At 54.7% G+C, this 13,990-nt stretch overlaps 7 protein-coding genes across 7 annotated transcripts; 4 read left to right on the forward strand and 3 right to left on the reverse strand.

Moving 5' to 3' along the window:
* Positions 1-214: 214 nt before the first annotated feature.
* Positions 215-638, forward strand: CLAFUR5_00436 (rRNA-processing protein cgrA; the record flags this gene model as incomplete). Its single annotated transcript, XM_047899584.1, has 2 exons — positions 215-439; positions 498-638. The coding sequence occupies 2 exons, from the start codon at positions 215-217 to the stop codon at positions 636-638; spliced, it is 366 nt and encodes a 121-aa protein (XP_047757412.1).
* A 2,369-nt stretch (positions 639-3,007) lies between these two features.
* Positions 3,008-4,198, forward strand: CLAFUR5_00437 (uncharacterized protein; the record flags this gene model as incomplete). The annotated part of the gene is made up of 1 exon (XM_047899585.1): positions 3,008-4,198. One exon carries the CDS (start codon positions 3,008-3,010, stop codon positions 4,196-4,198), a length of 1,191 nt encoding a protein of 396 aa, XP_047757411.1.
* Positions 4,199-4,519: 321 nt separating this feature from the next.
* CLAFUR5_00438 (Short-chain dehydrogenase/reductase ABA4) lies at positions 4,520-5,410 on the reverse strand (the record flags this gene model as incomplete). The annotated part of the gene is made up of 3 exons (XM_047899586.1): positions 4,520-4,911; positions 4,975-5,029; positions 5,096-5,410. 3 exons carry the CDS (start codon positions 5,408-5,410, stop codon positions 4,520-4,522), a joined length of 762 nt encoding a protein of 253 aa, XP_047757406.1.
* Positions 5,411-5,867: 457 nt separating this feature from the next.
* Positions 5,868-6,845, reverse strand: CLAFUR5_00439 (Xylosidase/arabinosidase; the record flags this gene model as incomplete). Its single annotated transcript, XM_047899587.1, has 1 exon — positions 5,868-6,845. The coding sequence occupies one exon, from the start codon at positions 6,843-6,845 to the stop codon at positions 5,868-5,870; it is 978 nt and encodes a 325-aa protein (XP_047757405.1).
* A 280-nt stretch (positions 6,846-7,125) lies between these two features.
* CLAFUR5_00440 (uncharacterized protein) lies at positions 7,126-8,529 on the reverse strand (the record flags this gene model as incomplete). The annotated part of the gene is made up of 2 exons (XM_047899588.1): positions 7,126-8,357; positions 8,418-8,529. The coding sequence occupies 2 exons, from the start codon at positions 8,527-8,529 to the stop codon at positions 7,126-7,128; spliced, it is 1,344 nt and encodes a 447-aa protein (XP_047756355.1).
* A 547-nt stretch (positions 8,530-9,076) lies between these two features.
* CLAFUR5_00441 (uncharacterized protein) lies at positions 9,077-12,610 on the forward strand (the record flags this gene model as incomplete). Its single annotated transcript, XM_047899589.1, has 3 exons — positions 9,077-9,305; positions 9,849-10,034; positions 10,092-12,610. 3 exons carry the CDS (start codon positions 9,077-9,079, stop codon positions 12,608-12,610), a joined length of 2,934 nt encoding a protein of 977 aa, XP_047756356.1.
* A 506-nt stretch (positions 12,611-13,116) lies between these two features.
* CLAFUR5_00442 (uncharacterized protein) lies at positions 13,117-13,984 on the forward strand (the record flags this gene model as incomplete). Its single annotated transcript, XM_047899590.1, has 2 exons — positions 13,117-13,763; positions 13,855-13,984. The coding sequence occupies 2 exons, from the start codon at positions 13,117-13,119 to the stop codon at positions 13,982-13,984; spliced, it is 777 nt and encodes a 258-aa protein (XP_047756353.1).
* Between the last annotated feature and the right edge of the window lie 6 nt (positions 13,985-13,990).

The raw sequence follows: 13,990 nt of genomic DNA on the forward strand, positions 1-13,990 counted from the left end.
TTACTGCCATGGTGAGTTGTTCCTTCGTGAGAAGAAGCGACTCATTGAAGTCAGATTTCGATGACATCCAAGACGAGGGCCCGCGATTGGCGGCGGCTCGCTCAAGCGGCTCCATCAACCTAGAGCCCGGCAATTTTGCGCCATTTTCCTGTGAAGATCTTCCCACAACTCGAAATCGTACGAGCGCCGAGTGTTCGTAGTCGCTAACATCGCCATGGCTGAGACGGTAGCTTCGACGCCCGCTGCGATTCCTGTCGCAAAGGCTGCGCAGGTGACCGGTCTCCGCAAGAATGGCAAAGGCTGGCACGAGACTAAGAGGCCCTTCCGTCCGACTGCGGGACAGACAGCGTATGCGAAGCGCGTAGCGCGGGAGTCGCAGGTCAACGAGATCAAGGCTACTGAGAAGGAGATGAAGGCAGAGAAAGAGGAAGAGCGACAGGTACGTGGGACTTCTCGGAGTACAGTAGCCACCTGCAAATACTGATTTTCTGGTTCAGCGGAGGATTCAAGCCATCAAGGACAAGCGCGCTGCGAAAGAGGAGAAGGAGCGCTATGAGAAGATGGCAGAGAAGATGCACAAGAAACGTGTCGAGAGATTGAAGAGGAGGGAGAAGCGCAACAAGCTGTTGAAGTCATGAGACACTGAGAGCACGTTCAAATACGCTATGATCGCACGAATGTCAGCCCGGCAGACGTGTTGTGCGGGACATACTACATGCACAGAACGCAGTGACAGAGAAGGTCTCCCTCCTCTCAGGGGCACATAGCTGGCTCTGTCAGGTCACGACAAGGGGCTGCAAGCAGTGGACTGGCCGACTTACGTGCAACATCAGGTCGCATAAAATGGCCGTGGAACCATACGAGTTCAGGCTTTGTACTCGAAACAGCCCACGCGCATGCTCATATGCGCCGCAGCTCTAATATCCTACCGGAAGTTATATCAGACACGATCTCCGATGAGACGGGCGCCGATCTACAATCGCGGACGGCGAATGGAAGCACTTTACCCAGCATGGTCATCCGGTGCTGCGAAGAAGTGAGAAGAAGCGTGCTGCGATCATACGGCTCTTGTAAGGGAGGGCGCGCGAGGGTTGCGGGATTCGTGAGACTATCACCTTCCGTGCACGGCTGCATGTGAAGTCACCACTACAACAATGATTGTAAACATCAGTACACCTTGTCTCATTCAATCGACGCAAGAAGTCTGCAGATCAGGCACACAGCTATACGTGACAGCGATCGAGGCCAACGCATGCAAGATCGTGCAGTAGTGCCTCACCTTCTGCATTCCTGCTGTGGGATTAAAGTCTTTGGACACTTCTTGCTGTCCGTTGAGGAGCAGAGAGCAGAGCTATGTGAAGACCGCAAATCAATCGGTGTACTGTACATTTTCTTCGTGGCTGGCTCCAGTCTGAAATGGGCCATAAGATCTGGATGGTCAAACGGCTCGGCTCCAATGCTTTTGCGCATAGCCGTGAGTAGACTACACTAACTCAACGTCGCTTATGTGCGCGCTTCTCAGCACATGCCCCAGAAGTGGGAACAGGAAGGCGAAAGACGAGACAACGAAGGCCCATCGCTTCGAGGGACGACACTCGGCAGCCGGGACCGAATGGAAAGTTTTGTGTATCGAACCTTCCACTTCCACATCTCGACCTCGAAGACTCTCATCATCAGGCCACGTCTCGATAGTGCTTCAGCACTTGCGAAACAGGTCTGCTCGGCAGGGCGCTTTTCCCAGTCGACACAGGTTGCTCGCATGACGAATTTGATGGTTTCTTTCCCTCATGCCGAACCCTTACTATGCCGCCTTTCAATCGAAGCCACCAAGGCCACCTGCTCGGCACTGCTCAAGATGGACCCAGCATTTCGTTTGCGGAGAGCGTTCACCAGCAGGGCAGATACCGTTTCAACTCCAGACTTCGTACCGCGTTCTGATTTGGAGCGGCGAGAAAAGGTCCCAGAAAAGCGGTCTAGTCCATTCTTCGACGGCAGCCACATGCGCGCTCCACAGATTTGCTAGACCGAAAAGAGACATTGACGGCTTCAAACTTCGACACCATCGCCTATCCCGTCAAAGCCGTGCTCGTAACCATCACCTGCAGGCTTGAGATCAACATGCCGGTGAAAGAGCAGTATGCGTGCTGCATCTCACTGTAAGGCCCCGTATACCTCATCGCGATTAACCTGATAATTTGCTATAATCTCTAGACATTATCGGTTTTCGATTATGAGAACCTGTGCGTATGCCTCGAGAATCGATTAAACTATAAGATTATGAGATTATCTCGCTGTTCGCTGCTCGCTGTCTCGAACAGGCAGCTATATCCTGATAATCGAATAACCTGCTTTCTGGAGGTTGTTTCTCACCCAGAATCCGATAATCTACAGCTTGCATTTCAAGGGCACGTGACGAATAACTTGGAACCTGAAGCCGTATACCAAGAATCCTTAGGTTATCGATTAATCTGGCCCTCGATTTTAGATTATTGAGAATCTATCAGATGATCGATGAATCGCGATGAGGCATACGGGGCCTAAAGCAATGGCAGCGACTTCACACACTTCAGACTGCTACACATCCAGTCTAGCGACTCACTGTCCAAGCTAACCTTGGTGGCGGACAGCAGACATCCACAATGTTCTCGGCGACGCCACGACTAGAGGCCGTTGTATCTTAGTGCACGCTCAGCAAGGAGAAGAAGGTTCACATCGAGCTAACGGACAGACAGCCGTGCGTTCCACGCTTCAATCATTTCAATGCACATGGCGCCAGCCAGAACACCGTTAAGATGCCACGACCACGCAATATAGATCTCCATGGGATAGCGAGGCGTAAGGCTCACCTACGTTTCGCTCCTTCATTGCCCATCACTCGTCTGAATCTTTGTTGACCAGTGACCTGAACTTGCTTCAACTCACTTTGGGACGAGCACATACAGCAGCCTGTTGCGTGTAGCATACGGAGTCGATTCTACAGCACGATACTTGTTTCACATCAAACGACATGGGTCTTGCGTCCTTCTTCGCCCAGTGGCGTGGACCGAAAACAAAAGCCGAAACACATCGGTCGCAACCAGCACGTCGCTCAAATGGCCTTCGTTTGGCGTCCACTCCGAGACACGAAAGGATCGGCTCATACGAAACAACAACGGGACCGATGATTGCATTGCCTTCACATCCATCCACCGCTGCAACAGCTCGCGTTCCCGCCAGCAAAGAAGAACGGAGGAAAAGTAGAGGTGCAAACTTGTCACAATACAAGACACAGACTCGATCGAGCGACCGCCGCAGCAGCATTGTCGGAGGCCGACCTGATGATGATGAGAATGTTCCTTCCATGCCAGGACGAGCCTTCAGGCGAGCCGAGAAGTCGCGAGATGAGTTCGAGATGATGCCACCCGGCACTGCTGCGTCGAACGAGTCGCAGACGTCCGCCACTACTTCCAAGTCGAAACGATTCTCCTTCGGACACACGTTGAGCAGGAGGAAATCATGGTTCTCGTCCAACCGACCGACCATAACGGCAGCAGATATGCCACCACTGCCGCCAATGCCAATTAGCGTGCCTGAAACGAATCCGTCCACGACAGCCACCGTGCCTTCGGATAAGAGACATCGCAGAGCTGCGTCCAGAGCTGCGTCCATCGGATCTACTACCAGCACCGTGAGAGGACCAAAGCGCCGCTCCTGGTGGGCATCCTCAAACCCAGACGACTCGGAAGATGAGGAGGTCCCCCCGGTCCCAAGTCTTATCCGTGACCAGAATTATACGCCAGATTCCATGAACAGCGATCCGTTCGATCACGTTGATCTGTCTCGCAATCCAGATCTGACCGAGACGACAACACGCACATCCTCCGTCAAATCGCCCCGACCGCTCAGTGTCTGCACTGTGAAAACTGTCAGGTCATATAAGCCCAAGTCAGCAGTGAAAGGCTTCATGAACTCAACAAGCGGCGCAACTGAGTCGGCACGTCTTAGCTACCGGAAATCGTTCAACATCCAGGACGATGCAGCTATGGTCTGCTTGACAGACGAACAGCGTGTAGAGTGGGCGAAACTCATGAATGAGGGGGATACTTTCCGGGACCGACCGAGCCTAAAGTCGACGAACAGCTATGCGTCAGAAGTCAGTGTCAAGGACAGATTTGCGAATGACCAAGCTCTTGCTGCGCTTGAGTTTGGGACTCGGTAGCGCGTGCGACATTACTGCTCATATGTTGAATATAAAGGTGCATTGGTGGCGTCTAGATGGGAACAGGACTTTACGAGTATAGAAGAAGTCATGCATTTTATGTCACCCGGGTTCCGTTTCCTGCTATGGAGGCTATCGCCGTCGTCGCCATGTAGAGCTTCGTAGTGCACTGACTGGCGAACGAACAGAGAATTCGAAGGCTGATCTACCTTCAAGCGTCACATAGTAACAAGCTACGCACCGCTTCCACAGCAACAACCCAAACCTTCAGCATCACCCCCTTTGCCCACAACCCCACACCACCAACCCCCACCACCCCAATCAGCAAGCCCATCCAGCATCAACAGCATACGTAGCCCCCGTCACGAACGTCGCCTCATCACTCAACAACCACACAATCAAAGTGGCCACCTCCCCCGACGTCCCCAGTCGACCCAGAGGCGTCGTCTCCTCACTCTGCTCCACGCCCTCTAAAGCGTTCCGCTTGTCCATCAGGGGCGTCTGGATCGAGCCCGGAGTCACGGCATTCACGCGAACGTTGCGCGAGCCAACTTCCTTGGCAGCAGAGCGGACGAGGCCGAGAACGCCGTGCTTGCTTGCTGCGTAGGCGGCGTGTTTGGCGAATCCGAGAGTGCCTTGGACTGAGCTGACGCAGACTATGCTTCCCGGACCGGGTATTGCTTGGAGTTCGGCTCGGAGACAGTACATCATGCCTGAAGAAGATTTCCAAAGTTAATGCATTGCAGAGAACCACAAAAATGTGGATGGAAGCGTACCCGTAAGATTAACAGCCATGATAAGATCCCACTGATCATCCTCAAGCTCTTCTACCTACACGTCCCACATCATCAGCACATTCCAACATTTCCCCTTCAAATACACCAACATGTTACACACCATCCTCGTCCCATGATGCTTCCCAATAACTCCCGCACAATTCGCAGCACCCGACAACTTCCCGAATTGCTCCACCACACCTTTAATCCAATCATCGACAGAATCTCTCTCCGCCACATTAACTTTCGTATACCTCACCCGTCCCTCAAACGCCCTCAAGGTCTCCTTGGCAGTTACCAGAGCAGCATCGTCGACATCGCCAATTGCGACTGCAGCGCCTCTCGACAGTAGAAGCTGGGAAGTCGCAAGGCCGATTCCGCTGGCTCCACCTGTGACGGCGTAGACTTTGTCTTGGAGGTCGTTGTCGCGACCCATTGTGGTAGGGGACGAAAGCGAGGGATTCGATTCACGGGTGATGGTGTAGGACTTGACAGCGGTATCGATGGGTGACTGACCGGCTCACGATGTACCGTCAAGTCGGATCTTTGGAGAGCGATGTGGAGCTCCGGGTAAATAGAACTACTACCGGGTGAATTGTGAGGGATACGAGAGTCGTGTTCTCTTGCGTTTGGGAAGTCACCTTCTGTATTCGGCGTATTGTCTGCGTCTCAACCGTTACCGTGGGCTAGTGGTATGATCTGTTGGTCGTCTATGGCAGGTGCGTGATCACTTCATGCTCTGCTTCCGCAGCGTCTAGGCCAGGCATTGACGTAGCCACTTGGGAGGCAGAAGTGTGACAACTGCTTGTCCACTGTTCACATGCTTTAATATCTTGTCATACGTTGGAGCATCAAATACCTCCATCATTTTGCCTACCAACGTCACGCTCCAATCATTCCTGAGGATGAGCCAACCTCAACCGCCCCTCCTCATCATACACAAGCTCCCGAATCTTCGCAGACCGCAAATGATTATGCCCAGATATCGAAGTATCATGATAGCAAAGATACGTCTTGCCCTTGAACTCAACAATCGAATGATGCGTAGTCCAGCCCTGTACCGGCTCCAGGATCCGACCGGCATAGGTGAAAGGCCCAATGGGTGAATCCCCTACTGCGTAGACAATGTAGTGAGTATCGCCTGTGCTATAGCTGAAATAGTACCTGCCATTCGGTCCCTTGTGCATCCAAGCAGCCTCGAAGAAGCGTCTGTCGTGGTCGCTGGAGTGGATCGGCTTCCCATCGCGGTCATTGATCACAAGCTCGTGAACGCCTCCGTTGAAGGACTTCATGTCATCGCTTAGTGTCGCCACTCGAGGCGTGAGGGCTGCTTCATCTCCGGCAGCCTCCATAGTTTGATAGGCATTGCCATCAAATTCGCCCGTTCGCCAACACTGAAGTTGACCACCCCAAATACCGCCAAAATACAAATACGCCTCGCTATCATCATCAACAAGCACAGCAGGATCAATACTATAGCTTCCAGCAATAGGTTCCGCCTCCGGTTTGAATGGTCCTTCAGGCGTGTCACTCACAGCAACGCCAATCCGGAAGATACCCTCTTTGTCCCTAGCTGGGAAGTAGAAGTAGTACTTTCCGTTCTTGTAGCCACAATCGGGTGCCCAAAGTTGCTTCGAAGCCCAGGGGACGTCTTCGAGACCGAAAGCTTTGCCGTGGACTGTTACTTTGCCGCCTATGTCGTCCATGGAGAGGACGTGGTAGTCGGCCATGTCGTATTGGCTGCCATTGTCGTCGTCTGGGATGGTGGTGCGGCGATCGTGGGAAGGATATATGTATAGTTTGTTGTTGAAGACGCGGCCGGAAGGGTCGGCGAAGAAGTTGTCCTGGACGAGGGGTGCTGAATCGGCCATGTTCGCGGGGGGAAAGAGTATGTTACTTTGCCCTTTGGAGACGTTTATGAAGAACACAGGCCTCATATAAGTGTACTGTAGATTAGCCTCTTCAGTGACCATGGTCCAGCTTAGGCTAAAGTGAGACGATCGGCTTGGCACCAGCATGCAGTCTGCCGTGTCTGGAAAGTCGCTGCTTAAATGCATGGCTCAACAGCAGAGTGTAGACAGTGCTCAAGGTGGTATAGTGCTTGGTGGTATCAACGATGCTGACAGTAAGGCTATCGGAGACTTACCACACTCAAAGCTTTCTGCACCAGTCTCTTCCGTGATTGACCTGCCAGTTGCACAGCGCCGTCTCCATCCCTGCTCCTAGCAGACCGGCAAAGAAGATACCAGCGCTATCGCTCACAGTGACCGCTCCAAGGCTGAATTCTCGCTCTTCGTCCGCTATGTCTTCGCGGATGGCAGCAAATGTCGAGACGTAGACCAGACCACCAAGTAGACCTTCCCATAAAATGACGACAAACACAAACCAGACTGTTGGGATGAACGGAAACAGAGCGTGTCCTGCGAGGGCGACTAGGTTGAGAACTTGGAGGAAGGTCGGAGTGTACAAGCTCCTGATGCGGATGAATGGTAGTGAAGACCTCGAAATGAAAACTCCCACTTGGTAGATTGTGCCGTAGGTTGGGTAGAATGCTCGGTAGTGTTTGAAGGGCGACTCGTCGAGTGGGAACAGCAAGGTCGGTGCAACGCCCTGGTTGATCGTGTATTCCGCCAGGTAGACCAGGAACAATGGAACCATGTACGGCACGACCAGGCCTTTGGCTCGCACGAGCTTCGCTTTGAGATCAATCCATGCTCGCGCCATCCAGGTGTGATGTTGTCCGTATGCTGGTGAGGCGGATCTGGCAGCGCTTTGCGCGAGCAAGCCGGCTGATTCGGGGTGCTCTGTCGCTGCCACATCCTCCTCGCGGTCCACTTGTTCGTATCCTCGCTCTTTTCGGCGCGCGCCCTTCAACGGCGCCAGAGGTAGCAGCATGAAGTAGCTGCCCAGCATGACCACCGACAGCACGGTGCTCGATAGTAGTGTCGCATGGACGCTGACCCCAAACGTCGTGGTCGCGAGAGTATAGGCACCAGCTCCGATCAAACCTGCTGCACCAGTGCCTGATCCCCACGCTGCTAGACTGAGGTGCCCATAGTAATGTGTGAGGCTGAGGAAGTTCACTTCTCCGGCGCCGGAACTTATGTTTGCGACAACTATGCCAGCTAGCTTACTGGACAAACTGAATGCGTCTGTAGTGTTCGGCGAGAGGGCGACCGCCAGCATGCCACATGTTGACAGCAACGCAAATATCACTGTCCTTACAGAGTACGGTATCAGGTGTATGACATAGGGCGTGACAATCTTCGTCGCCAGTCCGGGCACGATGCATGCTAGAAGTACTGTCGCTTTGGGTATGGACGGTCCGACGAGGTCGAGGGCGGCGGTGAGGATGATCACGTAGAAGACGTTGTTGATGAGGCCTACAGTCAAGTATCAGAAACGTGATTGGAGGTGTGGCAGCCGAAACATTGCAGCCTTACCGAACAGCCAAAAGGCAAGACAGACCCGGATCGATGCATTCTCGAACTTAGAGTTGAGGCGGCTCACAAACAACCGCCACGACGATGAAGGCGCGCCCGGCATCGGTAGCATGTCCCTCTACATGCCCTGAAAGGTGGACACTACGTCGGTGTGTCGGTAGAGGAGAGGGTGAACCGTGAGAGGAAGGAGTGGACTCAGTGGAGAACGACGCAACAAAGAACAAAGGCACGTGAGAGTGTACAAAACGACGATGTTGCTTTCACATGATGCACACGAGGCTTTTGAGCGTCCCGAGAGCTTTTTGGGTAAGGTGCAGGTGCTGATCGGATCCTTGTTCCCTGCTAAACCTTCCAAGATCGACAGGGAAGGTGCGTAGTGCGAAACCAAAACAGTGCGTCCAGTTCTGTGTCCTCTCGAGCCTCTTGCTTCCGCACTGCGCAGGGAGAACCACCGTCTTCTTTCCCTTCCCACTCTTCTGCTTCCGCACTGCTGTAGCATTGTTTCGTCGCTCAATTGCACGTACAACGCGTATATCGCCTACCCACCCCTCCCCGACATGGGAGACATGGCTTAAATGGCGACATGATCGACAACGTCTCGCGCTCGCCGAGAGAGCCGCACGAAACGAAACGCCGCTCCGCATACAACGATACACATAATGGATCGCATGCCGTATGGTCGGCCACAGGAGCGTGAGCTCGGCCACAACCAGACAGCACCACCGCCAGCGAGCCACGCATCTCCGTTCCCACCGCCCACAACGCAGCAGCCACCGATGCAAATACCATTTTCCGACCCGTTTCACTCGAGTCGAGACCCTTTCCTGCCGGGCGGGAGCAGACGCAGCAGTCTGGGGTTGTCGTCAAGAGCATGGCCACCATCGCAAGGTACGTTCCTCGCCCGGCGACATCATCATCACATGGGCTGGAATTAGAAGGGCGTGAAGGGGAGGCGGGAAGACCAGGGATGGCTGCCAGAGATGCGACACGCGCCAAGCAATCAAAGCAGAGCTTCTGCAGAGCGATAGCATCAGCTTATCCCGCAGCCCACCCCAACGCGCGGAGGAACGCCGGGCGGTCAGGTACATGCCATCATCGCCCGCAGCGTCTTGCAGGTGTTTCGCAGCCGCTGCACCATCATCCGCTCGCTTGTCGGAGCTGTGCGCCGCATGATTCAGTCAGCCAGCTCGCCAGCTCGGTCTGGGCGCGTCGGTATGATGCAGAGTACCGTTTGTCCACGTCGCATGGATGTGCCCTGCTGCTGGTCACTGCAGCACAGCGCAGGCTCAGCGGACAGGCATCTGGGGCTGAGTGGATTCACATCCCCGCATCGGCCTGCGCCAGGATCTCAAACTCTATGCGGGAGCTCTCTCGGCAGGCTCTGACAGCTCATGTGAACGAACCTTAATCGCTGACTTTTACTTCGTCCAGGAAACAACGCTCCTGTCTCTCACCAGCACCACCCGCTGCATCTCTCGCCGCCCGCCCAGCCTGTGTCGCAAGGCCCGCCGCTGCCCCCGCCGCCCGCCAATGGTCTCACGATGCCACCGCAGCCTTACGACGATGTGCGACGACGCTCCATTGGCGCTGCGGGCAGCCCTCAGCAGTACGGACGAGGTGACCATCGACTGCACAAATTTTCGAGCTTCGAACGTTACTAATGCTGCCGAACAGCTCCTGTAGACCCACCGCCGCCGCCCCCATCATTCCCTGCACGAAATATGCCACCGCCGTCTCCACCGCAAAACGCGCCTCCTCCCTCGTCGCATTTCGGTCCTGCACCCCGTGGTCCCCCGATCTCTTCTCCGTTTGCAGCCATGCGCGATCCTGCCAGTCACCGACCAGACATGTCGATATCAGCGATACTCGGTGGTGGGGACGGTCACAGGCCGAATGGCTCACCACACAGCTCTGCAGTCGCACCAGCGCTGACGCCACGGTCGATGCAACCACCATCGCCAGGAAGAGCTCGATCGTCTAGTATGCGTGAAGCTGGTGATAGAAACATGAACAACTCGAGTCCTCCGCGACCAGGGATGTTTGGAGAACCAGCGCGCATGGGATCAGAGCCACAAAGAGATGGAATGTATGGATCTCCTCATTTTCGACGAGGACCAGGACATAGTTTCCTTGCGTTTCAGCCTTCGCAAGAGCATGCGCATCACTTGAATGGACACGGCGCGCCAGTGCGACCAAACAGTCAGCCTGTCGAGACCTTCCCACGGCATGTCGATGATCTGGTTCGACGTGAAGGGCCTTTTGAGCAGCGGGCTGGTCCTTTTCGACATTTCGGCGAGCCGTTAGCATCACCCAGGCACGAGCCACCGCCGCTTCGTCAAGAACGACCGATGTTCCAGGGCGGCCTTACGTCCCATCCGCAAGAGAATGCCACATACAGCAGCCCTCGAATGGACCGCGAACGTAGCTCGCAAGGACCGTCGCGATTCCAAGGCGGTAACTTCCCGAATCCACTGCGTGACGAACAACAATCATTGTTCAGGCCGACGTTCCCGCCAACATCACACCCTGCACCTGAAGCACCGAGAGAATCGATCGAGAACCGAGCACAAGACACGCGAAGGCAACTCTCTCGGCCATCGCCTCCTCCAATGCACTTGCCTACATATGAAAGAGGGCGCAATGGCTTCGTGGATCGACCTATGACGTTGGAAGAACATCAGCGGATGGAGATGATGCATCGTGAACAACATCGCAAAGAGAGTGAAGGCTCTGTGCACCGTGCGCTCCTCAACATTAGCCCGGAGCTGGACCGTCGCGGTCGCAACTCGCCTTTACCGCAAGCTGTCCAAGGCGCACAGCCTAGACACATCGGTCCTGGAGGGGATAACCCGGGAATCAAGATGGAATTTGGCCGAATGTTCTCGGGTTTGGGTGCAGGCGTTGGTAGCACCACGCCCAAGCCGCATTCCCACCATCCGCCGAACGGCGACACTACACCATCGCGCATGAGTCCGTCCTTGAGACACGTCGAGGGCAGCGACCTGGTGCGTGCTGCCGTTGCAGAAATAGACGAACGGCGAGCCGGCTCGAAGGCTGGGTCGAGAGCTGGAAGACGCAATAGACGGCGGTCCAGGGACGATGCAGAGCACCTGGAAGGCGATGGCAGAGGCACACCAGATCTGCAGCGCGGCGGCAAGCGTGCGAAGACTGCGCATCATCACCATCATCACGTGCATCCGCACCACCATCATCACCACCATCACGAAGGAGGGGAGACTACTCCGGGGCCACACAACATGCCACGCTTCCCTTCGAATCCACTCTCGCACGCCAATCTCGCGGCCAGCCAAGCGCATCACCATCATCACCACCATGCACATCCCACACATCCTGGACATCACCATCACCACACGCCACGGGCAGCACCGGCTCCTCGGAAGCCAGCAGTCAGTGTTATCAGCAAGAGGGTCCTCGAAGAAACTGCGAAGAAGCCGAGAAGGCATCTTGGCTCTCAGCTCTACACAACTGACGTGACGCTTCCCGCGCCTGCTGATATCCATGTTGACTCGAAGATTAAATTCGGCAGTACATCGAAACCGATACCAGCTTTCCACGACCACCAGAATTGCACGTTCACTGTCAGAGTACCTCGCGACTATCTCATACGCAGCGATACTAATGCAGATGAATACAATTTGGAGGCGATATGTAAGCGACGTCAGCTGTGGGGAACCGATATATACACAGACGATTCCGATGTTGTCGCCGCTGCGGTGCATTCGGGCTGGATTAGAGGCGACTTTGGCGAGCACAATGAAGACATCCGGCAGATCTGCGACAACACTTCAGAGCGCGATGTGGATGACGGCCCACCGCTTTCGCTGGACGAACGTCCGGCTAGGCCAGTCAAAGTGCCAGAAGGCCATGATGCGCATATCACCATTGTAATCTTACCACCGCTTGAAGCCTACGCTTCCACACATCAACACCACATCTGGTCGCGGGACTGGAACAAGACTCACGACGGAATGTCCTATATGATACACAGGATCGACTTTGTTGACGAAGGTAGATCTGGTCGCTATGTAGAACGAAACGGAGCCGCTCGCAAAAAGCGAATCGCGATTGAGGAAGCAAACCGCAGGGAGGCAGCAGCTGGCCTCTTGATGTTTGCCAATGGCTCAGGAGCTGGGCCCAGCAGTGGCAGCGGCACCGTTAGAGTCGGGGCATGAATATTGTAGCAGTTGGTATATGTATGAATGGTATGAGCCACGACTGTAAGCATGCTGAACATCCATGTCTGTATATCCAGCACGAAGCCTGATAGCCTGCGACTAGTGGGTGGCACCTCCGCAACGATTCGATGACATCCCGATTCCTATGACATGAACACTGTGACGCAGCAACTGGTGTAAAATGGCAGTGCCACGCTCTGCTTCCAGTCACTTCCAGGGTCAGAGGAGTCTGGTATCATTGAAGAATGTTAAGATTGCCGCTCTGCGGTGGAAGCTCCCGCACATGTGAGAGTTCCGCGAGTAAAGTGAAACTCGACGTGAGGGCGAAGCGATCACATGCTAGATGTGAGGAACGTGATCACGCGATCTCAAACATGCGTCACTTCTGCCTAACCTCACTTTCACAGTGGAAGTGAGCTTGGTCTCCTGACTATTATATCTCGCCTGCACTTCTACAAGCTTGCCACCAACCGTTATTGCCGCCACAAGCCATTGCCGAGACCATGCAGAACACCACTAACCAGAGCGTTGTTGCTGACGATGCATCACAGAGTATCGACGAGGGCGTGTACATCCAGGAGAATGGTGATCAAGTGGCAGTACCCGCACCCGCATCACTGAAGAAGAACAAGAAGAAGGCACATAAGCCGATGAATGCAGCGGAACAGGTGGCGAGTATGGCGATGCTGCAGGAGAAGCTTAAGCTGTTCGAGAAGGTTGGTGCTACTGCTGCTCGGCCAGTCGATACTACTGCAGAGGTCCCGGTTGCGGTGGAGAGTCCAACGACTCCAGAGCCGGTGGTCAAGAAGCGCAAGGTTTCAGATGTCAGAGCATTGAGCAGCGACATGCCAACCCCAGAAGCTATACCTGCGGCTGTGCCACCGGCCATCAACACCGCCTCACCGAAGAGCGTGGCCACCTCGAGACGCCGCGGCTCTTCAATCGCTTCCAGATCGTCGGAGCAGGAGGATCCGTACTGCCCGAACAAAGTCAAGCAGCTTATGGACAAGCTCAACGGTCTTGGTATCGGAATGGAGAAGGCAATCTCAGAAGTCATATCTCGCGCCAAGAAGCTTGTCGTTGGCGAAGGCGCTGAAGCAATCCGTGACAGACTCACTGAGTTGGAGAAGGAGTGGAAGATGGGAAACAGGTACGTTTCCGCCTCGCTTCCGATCCAACATCAGTTGCTGAGACACTGCAACGCATCTCTGTGGGTATAGCTGACACTCTCCGTCTGGTAGGGAGCATATGCAGAATCTCGTCAAGTTCTCGGAGCGCAATGGCATTGTTGCGATGGGAGGCGTGCAGGTGCCGAGTGGTTCGCTGGATGTGCCTGTACAGTCGGAAGTGGTGTCGAATTCCAACGAGTAGAAGGCG

The sequence above is a fragment of the Fulvia fulva genome, chromosome 1 (genome assembly GCF_020509005.1).
Source record: "Fulvia fulva chromosome 1, complete sequence".
Taxonomy (NCBI): domain Eukaryota; kingdom Fungi; phylum Ascomycota; class Dothideomycetes; order Mycosphaerellales; family Mycosphaerellaceae; genus Fulvia; species Fulvia fulva.